Source organism: Pholis gunnellus (genome assembly GCF_910591455.1).
Source record: "Pholis gunnellus genome assembly, chromosome: 22".
Classification (NCBI taxonomy): Eukaryota; Metazoa; Chordata; class Actinopteri; order Perciformes; family Pholidae; genus Pholis; species Pholis gunnellus.
This window is the reverse complement of record NC_136549.1, coordinates 3,588,000-3,610,578: the sequence shown is the minus strand read 5'-3', so window position 1 is coordinate 3,610,578 and position 22,579 is coordinate 3,588,000. Positions and strand designations below refer to the sequence as shown.

Here is a 22,579-nt window from a genome sequence, read left to right as displayed (position 1 = left end):
AGGCAATGAGCTGTCAATCACTCCTACCACCATAGAAAAACATTCACACTCCGGATAGGCACATTTGTGCTGGTAGTCATGCTACGCTAAGCTACTTTGTTGCAATATGGATAGTATCGCAATTATTACCAGACCAGAATATAACCAATAACCAAATATTTTAAAATTCAGGAAATTTCTCTGGCATTTTGCTGTATTAAAATCGTACCGAACTGTGGCACCACTATGTCTCGAACTGAACTGTGAATTTTGTGAATCGTTGGCCGGCTCAATTATATTCTCAGCAAACATTGCATCGGTTACACCAGGGGTCTGCAACCTTTACTATCCAAAGAGCCATTTTGATCTATTTTCCACCAAATAAAATGTGTCTGGCGCTGCAAAAGCTATTTGATGTCACAGTTTATAAAGTTGTATATATAGTTATATTATATATACAAAAACTATAGTTTGTTGTATTTATGAAATTATAGAACAAGAATAAAGACAATTCTTGACATTTTGTTGCTATTTTACGTGTTATAACAATATCAAACTCTAATGAAGAGGAGAGTTTGCTGCAGCAGAGGAATCGCTGTTTTTCGCTCATCTCCAGCGTGATACTTTCAGCTAATGTTGTGTGTTTGTTCTGGAAGTGTCTTTCAACATTACATTTTTTGTTGTTTGCAAATTTCTCGCCACATATCAAGCATACAGGTAAACCAGCATCGTTCGCAGTGAAAGCAAATGAATACGTCCACGCAGAATTAAACTCTATTTTCCTCCGTGACTTTTCTGTTTTTGGTTTTATCCATTGATTTACTGAGGGCGGGGGTCTGAAAACCACGATTAGCCACCTGCAGGGAAAGGTGCTAGACAGCGACGTAAGATGCAAGTGGCGGATCGCGTAGCGCGGCCGTTTTTGAATATTTTACTATTTTTCTCGACAGAGTTGGAATCCAGGTTGATGCGATCTTCCCATAAATATATTTTCTTCAATGTATTTCTTCATACGTGGCTGTGATGTAGTGCTCACTTATACAATCGTAATCCCCCCAATATATATGCAATGTTTGTGAATGTGTGACGAATCTGGCAACAGAGACAGAAAACAGCTACGCGAACACAACACACGCACAGAAAGAAACCAGTAGGTTTGAAAACCAGTAGGACCGGCACCTACTGCATGCCCAGTGTACGTGAATAGTCACGTGATATTCGTTTTCAGGCATTTAAGTCTGGCCGGAGATCATCTCGAAAATGATGCTTAAACGCCGTGTGGACGGAGGACTCGGGGAAGGGCCGAAGAGCCGCATGCGGCTCCGGAGCCGCGGGTTGCCGACCCCTGGGTTACACGCTCCTGCAGATTCCTGCTGTACAACATCAGGAGGATTCGCCCCTTCCTCACTGACGAGACAGCGCAGGTGCTAATCCAGGCTCTTGTCATCTCCCGCCTGGACTACTGCAACTCTCTACTTGTCGGAGCCCCGGCGTCGGCCATCAGACCTCTGGAGCTTGTCCAGAAAGCTGCAGCTCATCTGGTGTTCAATCGCCCCAAGTTCTCCCACACAACTTCCCTTCTCATTCTCTACACTGGCTACCTGTAAGAGCTCACATCCAGTTCAAGACTCTGGTGCTAGCCTACAGGGCAGTGAAAGGAACAGCTCCTTCCTATCTCCAGCCCATGGTCAAGCCCTACACCCCCTCCCGACCACTTGGCTCTGCTGCCTCGGGGCGATTGGTTGCCTCGTCGCTCAGAGGTCCCTGCGGCCGATCTACCCGGTCACGGCTGTTTTCTGTCCTGGCCCCACAATGGTGGAATGAACTCCCCACTGACGTCAGGACAGCAGAGTCGCTGCCCATCTTTCATCAGGCTGAAAACTCACCTCTTCAAGAAGTGCTACCCTGAGCCTTCCACTCACTACTTATTGTACTCATATTAGTTTGTTGCACTTATTGTATTAGTTTGTTTCTGTACGTTTGCTCTGGTTTATGCTCTTAGATGCTTGTTTAAAAAAGGAGATGCACTTGTGACTTCTGGTGACTAGTAGTTCTCTTGAATACCTATGTTGAATACACTTATTGTAAGTCGCTTTGGATAAAAGTGTCTGCTAAATGACTGTAATGTAATAATGTAATGAAATTACTGTACATTTTAGAAATCTTGCTGTGTCCTACTAATAAAACAACAGTCAGACCTGTAGTAGTCCAGCATGACGCGGTTGGGTGTCTCATTGTTGCACAGACAGACGTGGTGGTAGAGCTGGGCAAGCTCCTCGCTGAGCGTCACCAGCTCGTCCTGAGCCGAGTTCAACACACCCTGGCTCTCATTGGCTGCTGACTGAGCTGCATGCAACTCCAACTCCAGGCTAGACGTCTAAAAGAAGAGAAGAGGAAATCCTTAACCTCTGTAACTATTTGTCATTCTATTCAAACAGACATGAATTATAGTCAATATGACATTTTATTATACATTATATTTACCTTCTCCCGTCCCTCCCGGCAGCTCTTCTGCAATGAGGCGACCTGCCTCTCCAGCTTCTGGAGCTGACCGCTTTGCCTTGGCTTCTCCTCGGCTGCTCCCTCTACACACTGAGTGAGTCTGTCACGCAGGGCTTTCACTTCCGCCTTGAGCTCCACCACCTCTGTCACAGCAACGCGGTACTTGCACTGCAGGATCTCCAGACCAGGGGTCTGGTGTGAAAATACCTGACTTTTGTTCAGTGTCTCACTCCTATCCTCCTCAGTTCCTCCTTCCTCTTCAGCTTCCTCCTCATATCTGTCCAGCTCCATCAGGGCCTCAGGGTTGAGCTGAGAGATGGCACTGTCGTGGGCGTCCTGGTTTAGGTGTGCCCTTCGATGCAGGCGGCGGAGGGCAGTCATTCTCTGGCTAAGACGGAGGGCCTTCTCGTGCTGCTCGTTCAGGGCCCCCTGGGTGTGTTGGAGCTGAGTCCGGGACTCTTGCAGACTGGTCATCAGTGAAACTTTATCACATTCAACCTGAAAGGGGCAGCAGCAAGATTAGGGAGAACTACAGCAAATATGGTATGAAACTAGAAGTTTTCAAACCTTTTTTAGAGGCGCATACCATCTAACACATCAGATTTAGACTTGGAACCATTGGGTTCCAAATCACATTCTGCTGCTTCATCTTCAATTATTACACTGTAATTTCAATCCTCTGAAAGGTATACTTTTGGCAAAGGCAGGTTTCAGATTACAGAATGTTGGCACTGATTGTCCCAAATTGATCTATTGCAACAATCAAAGAGAGAAATCTGGTTCTGGGACTGGGTCTGTATCATATATCTGCTAATGGAAGTCCATAGATAAACTGCAGCCATCCTAACCTGCTACTCACCACGTCTGCCTCAGTCACATGGAACCTGCTTGATGTTCACAATATCTGCATGAGCCGACAACAGTCAGTGAGACAGATATCTCCAGGAGGATGAAAGCAGACTGCTGAATTTGTGACCACAAAGATGATTCAGTCTACAGGTCTGTTGCAGCTGATGTCAGAGTCAGCTTTGATTCAATGTAGCCAGAGCAGCTGAGGCTAACAAGTCCCCAAGACATGTCATAACTGTTCCAGCAATTATATTAGGAAAGAGCCACATGCCAGAATGGGAAAGATATAGGAAGATGTGTAATTAAAGGATTCCTTGCACAAAGACATGACATGTCAGGCACACACCTGATCAGCAGTTAGCGGCAGTAATGCACGAAGAAATAGCAAAGGGCAATAAAAGACATATCAGTGAGGGAGGTGGGTTTTGAAAGGAAGCGTTAAGCATGTTTGTCATGTTTATCAGCCCTCAAGGATACACACACTCCTCTGCTGAGGTAAAGGATAACTGTCTGTATATAGAAAAGCCCCTTTAATATGCAATTATGTACATAACTTAAAAATTCCTATAATTTCCTTAAATTAGGAGTAGTAACAGTAGTAAAAGTGTGTTTGCTATTAATGCATAATCCATCATTTGAGTACCATCAGACAGTTACAAACACATGCATTGTGTCATTCTTCATTCATTTCAAAGAGAAAACTGCATTGGCTCAGTGAAGGTCCAAATGAACAGCACTCAGGCAAAGAGTTAAATGTGGCTCAAACACATCTTTCACCACCTTTAGACAACCAGGTCCAAACTGGAAACAAACTGAACCAGATCTTTTAAACTGCATTATAACACAAAGATATAAAGAACCCCACTATTTCTCATTACGTAAAGAAATAACACTGTAGCACAAAAGTGGATTCATTAACAATTTAACAGAGCAGCCGAGACATCAACAACAACAGCTGCTATGAAACACATCCAGAGTGGTCGATAGTGTAATGTGGCAGCTGAGATATAAATAAGGTCTTCCTGCAGCTCATCCTATCAGCAGGGAGCAGCGATGGATGGAATTACACCGACAGGAACTGAAGCAGATGCACATACACATGGAAGAATGTATCCAACAAGCACAATACAGGGCTTCATGGTGATCTGAGCATGATCTGATATACTAAGTAATTGATTGTGAGAGTTTGGGAAGATATGAGAGAAAGGTGGTAGGAAAGGAAACAAGACTGAATGTGTAAGAGGAGAAGATGAATTGAGAGAGTGCTTGATGCATTGTGGGTACTGTATGTCAGCATTGTTTACAGTAAATTATTAAAAAGCCTTGGCTTTTTAAAGAGGAGTCTACTGCCGGACTGTGAACCCAGCAGACAGTGAAAATAAAGAATAACACGTTTTTACACCACAACCAAAATGTGTCACATATTAACAATTTGGTACAATTCTACATACAATTTGATGGGATGTTTGAACACTGCATGTCAGACAGGAATCGTTCAATTATTTCCCTATTTTCCGAGATAATGAGGGAATCAATCTAATGGCTGTGAGTTATGGCTGTGAGTTATGACGACATATATTTCAATCAGTGAGTTTTAGAGGTGTCAGTAGATTGAACAGAGCCAGGCTAGCTGTTTCGCCTGTTTCCAGTCTCTCTGAAAACAGTCATTACAAGTCCAGGAACTCTAGTTAGGGCCCGAGCACCAACTACGTCGGTAGCGCAGGACCTATTGTTCTTCAAATGTTTATTATTATTATTATTATTAGGGCCCGAGCACCAACGTAGTCGGAGCGTAGGACCTATTGTTATTCAAATGTTTATTATTATTATTAGGGCCCGCGCACCGACGATTATTAGGGCCCGAGCACCTCCGGTAGAAGTTAGCCAACCCCAGGAATCGTTGCAGCTGTTTACATGAGTCAGGGATGGGCCAGGACATAACAGCTGACACCATGGCAAGATCCATCTGCACGATCCCCTGTCCCACGATGTACCCCAGGAAGGAGACGGATGAGGATTGGAATTCACACTTCTCTGCCTTAAAGAAGAGAGAATTCTTAAGGAGACGTTGAAGGACTGCTTGAACATGGTGAATGTGCTCCTCTCGGAACCTGGAGAAAATCCGAATGTCGTCCAGGTAGACGAAAACCTGCCTGTTTAACATGTCTCTCAGCACATCATTCACCACGGCCTGGAAGACAGCTTGGGCATTGGTGAGGCCGAAGGGCATAACCAGGTACTCGTAATGTGCAGTGGGGGTGTTGGAACCCGTCTTCCACTCGTCACTCTCACGGATCCGGATAGGCGTTGCGCAGGTCTAGCTTGGTGAAGATGGTGGCTCCCCACAGCCACTCAAAGGCAGAAGAGATGAGTGGGAGTGGGTAGCGGTTCTTAATGGTAATGTTGTCGAGGCCCCTGTAGTCAATGCAAGGCCTCAGTGACTTGTCCTTCCCCACGAAGACGAACCCCGCACCAGCAGGTAAAGAAGAGGGACGGATGATCCCATTAGCTCAAGAGGAATTTATGTACGCCTCCATGGCCTCTCTTTCAGGTGCAGATAAGGAATACAGGCGACCCCTGGGTGGAGTGTTGCCTGGTTGCAGGTCAATGGCACAATCGTAGGGGCGATGTGGAGGCAGAGATGAGGCCTTGGCCTTAGTGAATACCTCCCGATAGTCATGGTATTCAGTAGGCAGGTCTGAAGCAGAGCTGGAACAGTCTGACTGCTGGGGTGCAGGAGCTTGTTTCAGGCAAATCAGGTGACATGATGAGCTCCACCCCAGGATGGCTCCTGTTGCCCAGTCTATGTGGGGGTTATGGCGGCGGAGCCAGGGGTACCCCAGGATTAATGGATGCTGGGGTGACCGCATGATAAGAAACTGGATGGTCTCATGGTGGTTACCAGACAGGAGCATACAGACTGGCGTGGTCTGGTGAGTCACTGTCCCCAGTAGGTGACCATCCAGGGTGCTGGCAGGAACAGGGCATGGCAGGGGTACCCGGTCGATACCCAGCTGAAGGGTTAGATCCTCATCAATGATGCTGTCATCAGCGCCAGAGTCAATGAAAGTAGTGAGGGTCTGGGATCCATTCGCGAGCAGAAGCTGAACGTGGCACAGGGGTCTTTGGTTGGGGGAGAGTCTTGTGGTTCGGCTCACTAGTACGTCCCCTACTACTGATGCGCCGTGCATTTTGCTGCCACAAGCCTGGCCACAGTACAGGCAGAGATTTTCCCGGCAGCGGCGCTCACGCTCCTCTGGTGTAAGACTGGTGCCCCCACCTGCATGGGTTCAATGCCCCCAGGTTGAAGCTGGTAGCTGCTGGGGGCCCTCAAGGCCCCGTGGAAGAACGGCGATCTGTCTCCCCCTTGCGTCGCTCCTGTCGCCTTGCCTGGATGCGTCTGTCCACTCGGGAAGTCAATTCAACTAAGCCATCCAGGTCGGAAAGCAAATCAAAAGAAACCAGTTCATCTTTAATATACCCAGCTAGTCCAGCCAGAAGAACGTCACACTGAGCTGCAGAGTTCCAGTCGCTAAGGCGTGCTCTCGTGTGAAGCTCAATGGCATAGTCTGCAACTGTCCGGTCTCCCTGACACAGATCCATAAGTCCCCCGGTAGGCTCAGGATCGATCCTTGGAGACTGCCCCGAATATCTTGTGTAGCTCGGCAGAAAAAGCCAGGAAGGATTCCATTCAGTGGTGCCCCACAGTTGTGCCATGCCTATCAGGTGGTTGATGCTGAAGCCTACCTTAGCCTAGGGAAAACAAGATGGAGCAGTTTGTGACGAATGGGTTGCAGCCCTCAGGTTCTCCAGCATAGAGCTCTGGGGTTCCCACACAGGGCTTGTGTGCTGGAGCAGGCGTCAGAGGGACAGGAGGAGGAGCTGAGACTGCATGCTGGGTCAGGGCTGCTGTTAGCTGTTTGACCTGAGCGGCTAACGCAGCCAAAGCCTGCTTCTCGGCTACTGCTGACTGACGTGTCTCAGTGGCGATGTTGGTCATCAGCGCCTCATGCTGCTAGAGAGCCCCCTCGATCCTCTCGAAACGGCTCCATGGTGCAGGGGTGTGTTCTGGGTCCATGACTGGACAGATAGTAATGTAACCGGTTGTATATGGACCCAAATGCAACACACACGATTTCAGGGATTGTGGCTTTTGTTACAAACTTGCCAGGAACAAATTAACACTGAATGAGTCAGGGAAGACTCAGATGAAGTTATGAAGTGTGTCCAGATATCTTGCAGAAGCTCCATTCCTGCTGCATTATAGGCTTGTGTGATGTCATCACACAGCCAGTGTGACAAACGCTGTTTTGACAGAGCCATGCCCTACAAATGTAATGAACGAACAGTTGTTGTGTCCACCTAATGTCTGCCTTGCATACGGAGACAAAGCGTGCTTTGAGCAGTCAGTGAGACACTTCCTCTGCCTTATTCAGATCAAGAGGAGGGAAGAACCCCCTCAAGAGAAATGATTGTTGACCGAAAGAAGTTTGTTAAGTCTTTAGGTGTAAATGAAGGATTCGGCTGTACAGTTGCTGCACTTCTGTCCTTTCTACTAATTAAAAGGCAGGATGGTGAGATCAACTGGTGACTCACTCTCTTGGCCAATGTCAGGGCTAGGAGGAGTGCTGCCGTGAGAGAAAGCATCTTGACAGAGATGTGGGCTATCTGCTCAAAAAGGGGACCACCCAGAGAATGACTCCCTTTAAAACCATCTTCACTAAAGGATGTGCTACAAACGCTCTCTCCTTAGCCTTCGTGGGAGGACGAAATGGCTGCAGAATTCACTTTGACTTTAGATGGGGCCAAATTATTATCTACCTACGTTTAAAGGTACATTAACATGAGAGGCATGGGACGTGATGTGGGATCTGAGCCTCTCGCCACACACCAGTGCTAAAAAGCGGACCATCTACCCGCGTAACATGCTGTAGTAGAAGGGGTTCTACTGGCCTGGGTAGTGCACACCACTGCAGGGGGGCAGCCCTGACCTTTCCAAGTGCTCCCAGGATCACACCGTCCAGCTGTGACAGTGCATCTCTGTGCCGTGGGAGGTGCCACTGTGTTCATGCTAGCAGCTGCACCACGGTCAGGAAAGAATGCATCCTACAGTGTTAAACAGTCTCATAAGTCTTCACAGTCAAAAGTCAAGTTCCATAACTTGTAAAATACAATAAATGATTTACAACTCACATTTGTAAATAACCATAAGCAGTTGTGCAAATACATTGTCATATTTTTACTAAAACATCCCATTTGCATTGTTTATTACAGTCACATTCCTTATATTGATTTGCGAATCGTCAACTTTTAAAATGTAAATGTGTTTGTGAGTCTTAACACATTCCTATGAGACTGTTTAACTACGCCGTTGTGTCTCACATCAAAGTCACAATAGCAGGGAAGTAACATTCATGGATGCCGCAGAGAAAAACAAACTGGTAACTTCTATCACTGGATACGTGCATGTTACAATTGATGTGCACGCGTATAAATGTTTAGAGTTAACAGCTGACAAATCTGGAACTATGCATCATGTTTCAACAGCTGAGCTGTGATGGCCTCCGTCGGTAAGCAGCCTTTGGGGTAAGCGCTAGCCCGGGTGGATGACTCAGAGGCAGGTTTTGTGGCCGGGATGAATGTCAGACAGAAGGATGTAGCCGACCCAGCAGCCAGCACAGAAATGGACACTGCCAGACTTCTTCATCTTCTTTACGTCTTACTGTTGTCACAATTAGGCTTTGCCTTCTGTGTTCTGTGTCTTTGTGTCGCTCCACACCCTCCTCACGCTACCTGTCCGCCACTCCCTTCACCTGCCCCTGATCACTAATCAAGCACTCCCTCCTCATCAGCACAACTCCCCTCACCTGTTCAAGCCACTTCATAAACTCCTGCCTCTCAGTCACTCCTTGCCAGATAATCTTCATGTCTACCCGCCCGATTGGCTCATACTGTTCCCCGTCTGCCTGCCCTGCCTCGGTTCTGCTGGATTTTTCCCCTCGTCTCTTGTCTTGTCTGTGGATTCCCTGTTGTGTCCTGTAAGTTTCCTGTTTGATTTAATTATTCATTAAATACCTGCTTCACTCTACTTCTGGTCTGGCCTGCATTTGAGTCCTCCACCATACCCCGTGACAACTGTTGAGCGAGCGTAAGGGGGGCCTGTGTAGATGGGGGGGGGGCCATGGCCCATCCCCACTTACCAGACCACACCCGTCTTCTAACTCATTTTGATCCAAACTACACACCTGTAAAGTTTTGTAACTGAAACTTACACAGCTACAACGCTATCGGTGTGATAATGTCTGTCCACAAAGCAATTCCAGTGTTTCTGTCACGGCTGGTAAATAATTGTATTTGGTCCTTCAAAGTCCACACATGCTAGAAAAGAGTCTTTGGTAAATATGAAAGTGGTGGAGTCTCAGGCAGCTCTTTCCCCTCTCCTGCTGATCTCATAAAAGCTCATCCAAGCTTTTATGCCATCACGTCCTTGACTCCTCACTGGTAGAAGTCAGTTTTTGAATCTATGATTTTATGAATCTTATTTAGAGTCATGGTCTTATAGATAAGATCATCCTTTATTAGCCCCACAGTGGGGACAGCAAAGGGGATCGTGCAACAAAAAGAGGTATCAGTAAAAAAAGGTGTGATAAATATATAATAAAGTCAACTGTAAAACTAAAAAATACTTAAATAATAAATGAATGGTTGGGATCAGAACACAGCATCAGATCTTCAGGCAAGGCCCTGCTGGCTGTCCCTAGTCAAGCTCAAGTCTAGAGGTGACCAGGCTTTTACAGTCGAGGCCCCTCAGGGCTTCTCTGCAGATCTGAGACTTGCAGAATCAGTGACATTTTTTGAATCATTACTAAAAACTTCGTACATAGTTGATCAGAGAGCGGGCTCACCGTTATCAGCTGCTGCTTGAGCTTCTGGATCTCTGTCAGATTCATCTCATTGAAGAGATCAGATGGCACCGCCCCCTCGAGTTTCCGACCCGGGCCTCGGCACTCTCCATTAGCTCTGGGCACCGTCCCTGCTCCAATCCCAACCTGGTGGCCATTAAGCCTAATGGATCAGAGTAGAATACAACATTTTAAAATCCAGGAGATTCACTTGGCTTCCAACACGTTAAGTATAGAAAGTTAGAGATATAACCAGTACAAGAGTGCACTTAAAACCTTCCACCTTCCATATATCTACAGTAGCCCGGAATGGACAAACAAACAGAACCTGTCATGTTTTACATTCATCTGGAAGCCACCGTCATTGACACTTTGGAAAGGGAGGGGTGAGCTGAGAGGTGCTCAGTTGGTTCTACTCTGCAACTTCACTGCTCGATGCCACAACATTTTACACCTTGACTACAATTCTACCATTATCAACGAACACGGAATACGAATAACTAATGACCTTCTAATTGATCAGACAAAGGACTCGTCTCTGTTCTGGTCTTGTTAGACCTTAGTGCTGCGTTCGACACCATTGATCATTACATCCTGTTGCAGAGACTAGAACATCTGAAGTTATTCTATAGGCCCAGAACACCTCCGACGTCAGTTATCTGATGATATAGTTTCTCTACATGGCATTGCGCTGGCATCCAGGAGCACCGTAAAGAATCTCGGAGTTACCTTTGATCAGGATTTGTCTTTTAACTCTCAGATAAAACAAACTTCTAGGACTGCCTTTTTTCATCTACATAACATTTAAAAAATCAGGCACATTCTGTCTCGAAGCGATGCAGAGAAGTTAGTTCATGCATTTGTTACCTCTAGACTAGATTACTGCAATTCATTATTATCAGGCAGCTCTAATAAATCTCTTAAATCTCTCCAGCTGAATCAGAACGCTGCAGCTTGTGTACTAACAAGAACTAAGACAAGCGATCATATTACTCCTGTATTAGCTTCTCTGCACTGCTTCAATTTAAGATAAGATAATCCTCTATTAGTCCTGCAGTGGGGAACTTCACAGGATCACAGCAGCAAAGTGGACGTTGCTCACAAGATGCAGAGTAAAAAAACAAGTAATATAAACAGTAAGAGTGTCAACTAAGTAAAAAAAGTGCAAAATCCCCACTGCTGCTAATAATATTGTTTTCAGTCAATTACTATTACGGTCACTATTGCTGCTTTTATTATAATTCATATTATATATGCTGCTGTTATTATTTATAGTAATACTTTTTTTAAATTATTATTAGTGCTATTACTGCTCATTATATGTATCATTACATTATGTGGGACATCATATGGATTCATTATGTCTTATTATTTCTTTCTTTCTGTACACATGGGAGAGGAATCTCCTCTGTTGCTCTCCCAGAGGTTTCTTCTTCTTTGGGGGGCGGAGTTCTTCCTTTCCTGGTGCGGGGGTCCAAGGACAGGATGTCGTATGACGTACAAATTGTTATTGTGAAATTGGGCTAAATAAATGAAATTTAATTGAATTACCATTCCTCGAAAACAAAGCAAAGCTAATTATTAAGATATAATGTATTTGAAAGAGACTAGTACAGTCATGTGATCACTATCAATGAAAACATTACATTTTCTTTCTGTGTGCTATATCCCACCTTGTTGACTCTTCTGCGTTTGGGGAGAGCAGAGTGGTTGGTGTGGCGGTGCCACTTGGCGGGGCAGAGGTGAAGGTCAGGTGGGCACTGCCGGTGTAGGCCACATCACACATGCTGAGGTGGTGCACCAGCTCCCTGCGCAGGTGGTTCTTCTGCTCACGCTCGCTCTTTAGAGACTCCAGCGACTCCTCCAGCTGAGCATCTGAGATGTCCTTCAAACGCAGCGCGTCCTGTAACTGGCTGTTGAGGAGCTCTGTCTCCTCCTCCAGGACCTTGATCTCATGCTTCAGACCTTCATACTCCACCTGAACCAAGGATGTAGCAACAGATGTCAATGGGATGATGTCAAGAGACTGAATAGCCAAAGTACTGTATCACTGACAGGAAGTTCCTAATCTATATTTGAAACTTGAAGTCACTGTTTGGGTCGTATCATAGGAGCCCTGTTGTGTTCACACCCTTGAGGCCTGTATTTCCTTAAAACATTTGTTGGGCAAACAAATTGGGCATAGTTTGCTATCTTGCAGTCTTATTCTTCTTTGCCTATGATGGTGCACTGCTACTGTATGTTCTTTGCACATTAAAGCCGTAAACTGTCGATCAGCAGAATAGCTTGGAACCAACGTAGAAATGTGTGTCTGGTAAAGGGTTGCGCAATTTATCCGAATTTTCTACTGCAAATTTTCAAATTACAGGAGGCACAATATTTGTTAAAGGCGAAATGTCGAAGTACCATTTTGAATTAAATATGGAGATATTCGTGGCCTACACACATATATTCTACAGATTTAAGAAAACACATCTGTTTGTTACAGATCCCTGCTAAATAAATCCATAATCATTTGATTATTTTCCAATGAAAATGAGAATAATTATGTAAAAATAATCACTCTGTCTGATATCACAAATCACATTGCAATATCAGTCAAAATAATTGCAATTAGATATTTTTTCAAAAATGGCATGTATACTGTTTATTTTTATTTATTTACCAGGGATCGTGCACATTAATCAACATTTCAGTTTCCCCCTGTGTGTGTGTGTGTGTGTGTGTGTGTGTGTGTGTGTGTGTGTGTGTGTGTGTGTGTTTTAAGAGTTAGATACAGAGCTAGTTTGTGTCTGTAGTCTCTGGTTATTACAATATCAGTACAATTCAACAGCAAACACTATAGTACACTGTACAATACAACACAATACATTAAAATACATAAATACTTTTCAATGAGTGTGTAACGGCAGTGTCAGAGATGAGGTAGTGTGATTACTGTGACTGCAGCTTTGGTTTGCTTTAAGTTTCTGTTTAAAGGTAATTAGTGCTCTCTCTTAACTCAACAGGAAGACTGTTTAAGTCATGGGTAGCTCTGACTGAGAAGACTGTTTAAGTCGTGAGTGGCTCTGACTGAGAAGGCTGTTTGCTCAAACTTGTTCTGTCTGTATTGTAGAACACAGTCCCCTCTGGTGTTTGACAGTGTTGCCCTGCTGCTACTATCCTACAGCATTATGAACTGACTCAGTGTGGGAGGTGTAAGTCTATGTAGAACCTTAAAGACGAGGCAAGCATCTGCAAAATGTAAAACTATCAAAATGAAATAGATTGTGCTTTTGAACTGTATGACAATGAGATAGCAATTGTCCTTTTCGTCAAGTGTGTTTAGTGTCTGTTTGTAAAGGGACTCATTACATTACATTAGTCATTTAGCAGACGCTTTTATCCAAAGCGACTTAAAATAAGTGTGTTCAACATGGGTTTCAGAGTTGTCATGCTTGCTTGTGACCAGCTTGTAAAACAGAATGTAATGTGGAAGAGCATAGCATGCATAAAGAGTTTGTATAGGTCTGGTCCTATATGCCTAAATGTCTCTGTGGGTTTCAAAAGAACATGCACAGTTTAGTTTATGTTCAGGTGTAAGCATGAGTTGCTCAACCAATCTGACACATGAGCCATGGCTGCAGTTAGTTTGCTGCTTGTTTGTTTTTAGCATGTACATAAAGAACAGCGTCATCAGACTTTGAATGTAGACTAAAGGTCATTAATGTACAAGCTAAACAAAATGGGGCCAGTATTGATCCCTGAGAAACACCAATGTTGCAGTTTAGGTATGTTGATTGAGTCTAACCAATACGTACACTTTGCTTCCTTTTGTTTGATATGATTTTATCCATTTAATAGCATCAGAGGACAAATTAAAAGAGAATAGATTTGACTGGAGTACCTCATGGTTTACTGTATCAAAATGCCTTCTTTAAATCAAAAGAACCTTCACCTATTTCATCATCCTTATATCATTTTACATTTTCAAGAAAATAGCAGTTTGCTGTCACTGTTTAGTGGGTGGTGTGGAATCCAAATGACATTGGGTGGAGACGGGTATGACCCATGTTCAGGTGAGCGAGTAGTGATAATACCACTCTTCAAATTAGGGACACATAGTGGCTTTAAATTTGTCCCTGTTGCTTAAATAAAATGTAGATGAGAGGAGAACAACACTGTGAGGAAGCATTGAAACCTGTGCGACATTGTTGGAATAGAAATGTCAACATTAGAAAAACTACTACTAACAAATCTCGAACTTTGTTGAGTAGCTTAGTTTCTTCTGGTTCAGTCTCTATTGCAGAGTCGTAATGTGTACGTCCATGTGTGTGTCAATCATCTGTACCTGATTCTGTTTGAGTGTCGACACCAGTTTTTGCAGAGAGATGTTCTCCTCCTCCAGCTCGGTGTAGTCCTGAAGCAGCCGAGACTCTCGGAACTTGTACTCCCTGATCTCCTCTCGCATCCGGCTGCGCTGCAACTCCAACATCTCATTGCTCTGCTGAGACAGTTCAGGGAAATAGAGCTGGAGCTGCATGCTGTTTATGCCACAGATAACCCAAGACAATGACTGGAATCAGTATGGAAGTGGCTGGGTATTACATGACACAGTTGCTGGAAGGATTCGTTACAATGCACTTCCATAGGAAACCAAGTGGTCAGCTTCAAACCTGTTGTACATGAAGGTAACCTGCTTACACACATGCATGCAATTTGACCACTGCATTTAACTCATTCTAAGCATCTTAGGAGTGGGCTGCTGTGAGTGGAGCAGGTTCAGTGTCCCGCTGATGGAGACATGCAGACAGGAGGAGCCAACCTTGTGATTGTAGGACGACCCCGGGCTCTGGATGGCCCCGTTGCCTCAGGTCCGCCAGTGCAAACGCTCTGAAGACCATCAGGACCAAGCACCGGACCTGGGGTGACAGGGTTGCTCTCAGCTGCTGCGCCCTCCCTCTGGAACGCCCTCCCCATCCACATCCGTGAGGCTCCCTCCCTATCATCATTTAAACAAGCCCTCAAAACCCACCTCTTCAAACTGGCCTTCACCTGCTAACCCCTGCACCCTCCACTACATGACCCATTCTTCAGTTCTTTTATTTTACCAAAAATGTTCTGTTTGTTTTGTTTGTCTCTGCCCTATGTAAAGCATTTTTGGTACTTAGAAAAGCGCTATATAAAATTATAATAATAATAATTATTATTATATGAAGCGCTGTACTGTACCTCCCTCAGCTCCTGCAGCAGGGTGCTCAGGTGTTCGCTGTCAGCCTGGGCGTTGGAGGCGGTAGCTCGGCTGTGCTTCAGCGCCGACTGGAGCTCCAGGAGGCGGCCCATGTAGTAGGCCTCCTTGGAGGCAGACTCCTGCAGCAGCGTCTCCTCGTTGGTCTCCCCATCTTCTGCCACCTTACGCTGGGTGGAGTAGGCCTGGCCGAATGCCTGCAACATGGCAGAGAGGAAAAGATGTGTCATGGACATGATTAGGAGATGAATCGTTAGAATTAATGGTGACTGAATGGTCAGAAATGATATGCCCATCGTAAGATACCAGAACTCAACAGCCAACCAACCATGGATTTTCAAAGGGCCAATGAATAAGATGTGACCAGAATTTTAGTTTAAAACATTCAATAAATTAACCAACTCGATCAGCAAAATGTCAAGAGATTACATTGTTGACGTTCTGTCAAAGACAGAGATCTCTACTGACATGAGCATGCTAACCAGCTAGCCCTGGTGCATCCAATGGCCATTATCTGTGTAACAGAAGGTTTGCTGATCCGGCGGGGAGTCAAGGCGGTCCCCCGGGATCAGACCCCGAACACTGGGGTTTGGACTGGCTGAATTCAAGTTGCTACAGCTAACCGCTAACTGAAGGTGTGTCTTCCAGAGCTGCCGCACGTTCTCCTCCCAGCGAAGTAATCTCTGTTTCTGCCACTTTGGATTTAATCCAATAAAAAAAACTATCAAAGCAAATGCAACTTTTGCTCAAAATGCATTCCATCGCATGAACATGTTAAATCTTCTGATTTGGGAAGGATTCTTGATGTCACTCTTATCAGCTAAATGTATAAAATATAGAAAGTGTTTGTCACTGGTTTCCTGTATTTGTGGTACAAATGTTTATAGAACCAAATCCAATGTGCAGCGTTAGTGACAGCTGAAGATGCAGCGCTGTCAGAGTGACTGAGGTCCAACATGCAAAGAGAGGTGAGACATCGTCAGTGGGCTCATGGTCACTGAGGGAGTAGAGAGGGGGAGGAAACCAATGCATAGGACAGTCTCCCTCTCCCCTTTAAATCCCTACCTCTCTTTTTATGTGTTGGCTCACAGAAAAGTCCAGTCAATATGAGATTTTGGTTATAGGCACGGCTGCAGGAAACACTGTGCATCGGCAAAATGTCCTCCGACGGGAGCCGAGCGTAAGTACAGTTTAACACTGCAGTCAGCTGGGACCTGGACACCCTTTGCTCACTGAGCCAGTGATGCCTCTCAGATGGCACACAGAAGATCAATAAACCTGCTGAAAACCTTTACACACACAAACATAATGCAGTCCCCTCAAATGATGTGCATGTGTGCGTTTAGCTTCAGCGCTTTCTGACGGAAAGAGTTCATTTGAACCCAAACAATGATCTTTTTATTAACCCAAACAAGTAGGTTAGGTCAAACAAACATCCAAAGGTTAACATTGACTTATTTGACCTCACTTTTGTTACGTTACTCACATACTTTACTGATACCGGTTTTCTAACAAGCACACCTATTTTAACCCAAACCACAATCCTAAACTACAAACAAGTAGAACTTAAAACCTAAAAACCTAAAAACTAAGTAAATTTACATTGAAAAGTGTTTTTGAAAAGACACTGTATGCGTGTAACGAGTGTAATCGAACACGTCCAAACCTGAGGCTAGAGGGGAACCCGAGTCCTAGTTTGAGGTGTGTGCTGGTTTTCATATAATCGTGACCTGCATCTTTCCCTGAAGTTGCTACGCACAGATATTGAAAAACAGTCCGAAAAACACGTATCAGTATTGTGTTTGAAACAATTCATGTGACAGAATTGTGCTAATGCCAAATAGTTGCATAGGAATGTAGCATACCCATTTGAGATGAGGTCGGCTTTTCTGACGGAACTCTGCAGTTGTGTTTTTTGTTATGGGAGGTCATCTACATGTTAAGCTTGACATACATGTAAAACCATAGAGTCAACACTACAGATATCAGCTCAGCAAATCATGTTTGGGGTGTTAGAAACAACAATGATTGCTGTTTTTACCCTCCCTATATTTTATGCCTTCTCTCACAACGTGTTTTGAGACACTGACCAATATGTCTGTGAACAAATGTGGTAAAGGAAAAGGGGATTGATGTCGTTGGTGCTGTCTAAGCTCTGATCGGTTGGGCCCAATATGTACTGTGCCATGTGGAAGGGTCAAGAAAAGAATTCACAACATCATGATGGTCGCCTCATCTGACTCAGTGACCATCTCAGAAGATGTAGTCTGATCTCAGCTTCATGGTGAACGCTTCTTTGTTCTCTGCTTAACGCCGTGCTGAGGCATTCTTACGGCTGCACTTATCTATTGTGGCATCACACAGGGCCATGTGGTAGATGTGTGCTACTTCCCCTTTAAGGATCAGCAGCCACACAACAAGATGGCCGCCGAGGCAACAACTACGGCTCCCAGAAGGCCACACCACTCACCCAGGTGAGGGGGACCTCTCATACCTACTTAATTTGTCCATGATAATCTGCATGTAAAATGGTATAAGTTTCCCTTTTTAATTGAGCAGTAGCTAGCTACTTGTGTTAGCCAATGAAACAGTTAGCTTGTTGTAGCAGCCCTTAAACTACCGGTGAGAATGGGTTTGGACTGGGGGGGTGGCCTCGGTCCTTGCTGCCTCAGATGTCTGGACTGGGTCCACTGCTGGACTACGGTGGCCCAATGTGCCGCTGCACTTCTCCTGTCTACTACCCCCTTCCATCCTGTTGATGCCTTTCTTCTCTGTGCAAACCCAGAGACAAATATACCACATTCCGCAAGAAAAGTTTTATTTTCACAAAAGATGCCCCCTAAGGGGAGCATATAAACCCTGAGGAACTCCACAAGGGAGAGGTGCTGAGGAGTCACCAACTGGCAGGTTTACATTTTTTCCACCAGTTATTGCAGTTATTTTTGTTACTGACCAGCAAGATAGCTGTGATCTTTAGTTGGCATGAAGCAGATGTTTTGTTGTATTCTTTTGTTGATTTGGAGCCACCTGGCAGCCCTTTCTGCTTTATTCGCTCACTTTGAGTAAATCAACTTTAACCTGTTGATTTTTGACCACTTTACAATCAATAATGCTAATTACCTGAGAACATAAGTCTTATGTTGCATCCCTCAATCCCTCAGTCAATTTCCTGCTGGCATGGAGCCTCACACCACTGGAGATGTTGTAGAATAACTGTACGAGACCTCATATAATTTGGTGCTTTGAACCCAGCTTGTATAAACAAGTCAAAAAGATAAACAGAGCATGTCCCAGAAAAGTACACACCAACATCATTTCACCTACAAAGAGTGTCAATCTGACTCCGAGTGGTTCAATCAAATGGATTTGATTGGTGGACTGTAACGTAAGGTACAGTCCACCAAAAGTTATAAAGTCAGATGTTAGAACTCTGACACTTTGGATTCGTTGTTAACATGTCCTTGTGGACACAAGAATAAATGGTCTCCGCTGGCTGCTACTCCAACTAAGTCTCTTCTCCTCATTTGGCCACAACATAATGGTGGTGTTTTTGCCACAACAGAGACCATGCAGGTAACTCATACACACAGCCTCTGTTTAAGGTAATGTGGTCACAGGGAAGGGGCCAGACCAAGAGTGATTTCACAAACCATATATGAATCTTCCAGAAAAGAGTTGTCGCAATTTGCCCAACAAAGGGAAATTGAGGGCTGACAGACCTGGTAAATTCAAATGATGTGAACTGGGAGCGTCTGGCTGAGGCTCCTTTCCACAAGATCTCCAAGTCCCACCTCTGGAAGAACTTGAGAGCCTGAGAACTTGGAATCCGAGTGGGCCATGTTTAAAGCCATCTCTGTGGAAGAGTCTGTTAGGAGTTTTGGTCGAAGGGTCAGGTCGAGTGCCTGTCATGGCAGCAAACTAAGAACCTGCTGGTGAACATTAGCGATGTAGGAGGCCGTCAGGCTAAGGAAGAAGGCCTTTTGAGTTTGCCAGGCCCAGGATAGTGCTCCAATTATCGGGATATCACACTGCTTAGCTTCCCCAAGAAAGTTTATTCTAAAGCGCTGGAAAGTAGGCTCCGTTTGTCATACCTCAGTGGATTCCGGAAGTCGTTGCTACAAGCCATCTGGTCCTTGTAAAACCAAAATGAGAGCTGTGTGTGTATGCTCTGCAAAAAGTCAAACACGTTGCCAGTGGTTGTTGGCCTGCGCATTGGATTGTTGTTGAGAGTGAGTCACTGCTCCAAGTGAGGGATTTCAAGTATTTTGGGGTTTTGTTCAAAAGTAAGGGTAAAATGGAAAGGCGATTCAGTGCTGCTTCAGCAGTGATGCAGACAATTTACCTGACCGTTGTGATGAAGAGGGAGCTCAGCATTGTCATTTTGGACACGGAAGCATGGTGATATTGGCACAAAGCTCAACTGTAAAGGGGTTACGGCAAATCTTCAGAGCCTACACACGTAGCAGCTGTAGGCTACACTGAAGTAGATGTGTGCCTTCATAAAAAACACCAGGGCTATGGCTGCTAATGAAATTAAAGGTGGAGACGGCAAGAGTTGTGATTGGCTTGGGTTGCCATTTTCCGATACTGGTGGAGACTGTTGAACGTGAAGACAATATGAAGGGGGTTGAAGAAAAACTCAGTAATCTGCTGTTTTTACATGGAATAGATTCTATTAAAATACCAAAAATGAATCGACACACATACAACCTGGGGTGCGGTTGACTTCTGATACAAGAGCACTGGTTGCTTCATTGTGGGTTGTGAAAAGGGGACGTTTTTGCCCTGGGACCACCAAGAGGTTTAATCCAGCCCTGCATAGGTTAAGAGTGAAAGGAGCACATTTTTCTCAGCTGATGAAAAGTTGGAGGTGATTCCTAGGAGGTTTGAACTGGCTAGTAACGATATGTTAATCTGCCGCTTGCTTCTACTGTGGCTCTGAGACTACTTCTACTTAGCTGACACAGTGCCTTACTGCCAACTCTGACGTCATCCTGTCTTAGACTGAAAGAGACGAGGAGAGAGAGAGAGAGAGAGAGAGAGAGAGAGAGAGGACAGGGACAGGGAAGCAGTGACAGGACACTCTGTCCTCAGAGGACATAAATGATCGATGCCAGTGAGAAAAGAGAACTCCCACATAAGCCCAATTATTTTTTTTCATCTCCAAAACCTTTATCACACTCTATTTCACCTCCTCCTTTCACACCATCTATCATTCTCATTGATCTGTCTGTCTGTCTTCCCTGTGTCTTCCGTTGCTCTGTCAGCATACAAATGCAGCAGGACTAAAGATTTTCCCATAAAACTATCCCTGGTTGATTGACACTGTGAGCAGCTAAGACATCAGAGAGTGTATAGTGCAGCAATGTAAGCTAGCTGGGAGTTCAGGTTTTAAAAGGAAATATTCAACCTGTGGAAATAATAGAGCTGCCACTGTAACCTGTTAATGGTGCTCAAGAACATTTAATCATCTGTTGGAGGAATAATGTTTTGCTCTTTTAGTCCACATAAGGTTCATTTGATCAAACATTTGACCCAGTGTGACACCAAGTAGCATCATGCAGCTGTTTATTTGAATTGAATATGTGTAATTTGAGCACAGACACAGTCTGACCCAGAGCTCCATCCTCCTGATGATGCTCTCTCACCATTTCCTCCCTTCTTTGGTTGTTCACACATTTACTCTCTAAGGTGAAGAATGATGTCATCATCTTGCAGACAGCATGAGTCTGAAACAAATGTCTGACACACAAACATTGCCATGTCAGTGAAAAAATTATATTGATAGCAACCACATTTCATATAAATATACACAAGTGTTTTAGTCAAAAGGACATTTATCACATGATGATAAATAATAAAAATAGTTTGAGATACACTCAAGGAAAGGCTTTAAGGAAAGACTTGTTTTCATGTTGAGGAACATTGAAACCTTGTAATAATGTCACTATACAAACACTGGAAGCTGCAGATCAGCAAGCCTTTAAACTGTCCCATTCCAGACTCTCATCACAGCTGCTTTGAAACACAGACAACAGTGACCCTGATGTGTTCAAGGAATGCAGGTGTTTTGGCCTGCAGTCTGCTGTGTCATTTCTCAGTGAACCTCCCACCATGACGTCTGGTCAGATCGATGCTAAATATATCACTGCCACACAGCTGACTTGCCTGTAGACTGGGATGATGCCAGTGTGTGTGTGTGTGGGGGGGCAGAGATGGGCAAAAATACATCAAAATGTATTTTGATACAAAATACAAAATACCCCCAAATAAATGTATTACAACAAAATACAAAATACAAAATCCTGGTGCCAGAAAATGTAACAAAATACATTTTTTCTGGATTTTCTGTTTTCTCACAATGTGGTATAGCAGAGCATTCAGGTTTGGGCTATAATGTACACAAAGCTCTGGTGAACCCCACAAAAAGGAAGAACAGTCACGGAATGGCAGTGTAACTAAGCAAAGCTATTACAAGACAACAACTTGATTGATTATGTATATATATATTTTTATTAATGGGACTTAACAGCCCATAAACTTTGGCGTTGTATCAACAAGAAAATATTCATCACATATGACATACAAGCTCCCAATCTCCCTCTTCCTATACAGATATATACTGTAATACAAAATACAATGTCGGCAATGCCTACCCTGTGAACATTGGTTCTTTAAAGAAAGCTGATCTTATACTCGAGGGACTTAAGTCATCCATGCACAAAGATTTCACAATTAGCATCATTTATGTTACACATTCACTGACTGTAAATGGACAGACATACAGGACTGCATCTGCTGCCACTAAAAACACAGTATCATGGGAAGCACTTTATTTGGTCAGATAAATCATGTTCTACCCCAGGAGGAGAAGTTACTCTTTCTTATTAGAGTGCTTGAAGTTCAGTGCTTTGATGAGCATTTCTATGATTCTAGAATTTACTCTTTCTTATTAGAGTGCTTGAAGTTCAGTGCTTTGATGAGCATTTCTATGATTCTAGATTTTTAAATAAAAACAGAGTCTCTGTTGCTATCGGGTGCATGACAACGGACGCGCATACGTCAGTAAATGTCATGGAAACGTCAACACCACGGCGGTATAGCGAGCGGAGCGGAGCCT

General features: G+C 44.4%; 1 protein-coding gene across 1 annotated transcript in view; it reads right to left on the bottom strand.

Moving 5' to 3' along the window:
• LOC306714166 (protein bicaudal D homolog 1-like) overlaps positions 1-22,579 on the bottom strand; it is a gene marked incomplete at its 3' end in the record, with an annotated part of 49,247 nt that overhangs the window by 7,177 nt on the left and 19,491 nt on the right. The window contains exons 2-7 of the mRNA XM_079184121.1: positions 15,444-15,656; positions 14,563-14,715; positions 11,906-12,210; positions 10,236-10,395; positions 2,464-2,979; positions 2,178-2,356 (exon numbers count right to left, since the gene is read on the bottom strand). Coding sequence (XP_079040247.1) covers positions 2,178-2,356; positions 2,464-2,979; positions 10,236-10,395; positions 11,906-12,210; positions 14,563-14,715; positions 15,444-15,656 — 1,526 coding nt within the window. The remainder of the gene's footprint in view (positions 1-2,177; positions 2,357-2,463; positions 2,980-10,235; positions 10,396-11,905; positions 12,211-14,562; positions 14,716-15,443; positions 15,657-22,579) is intronic.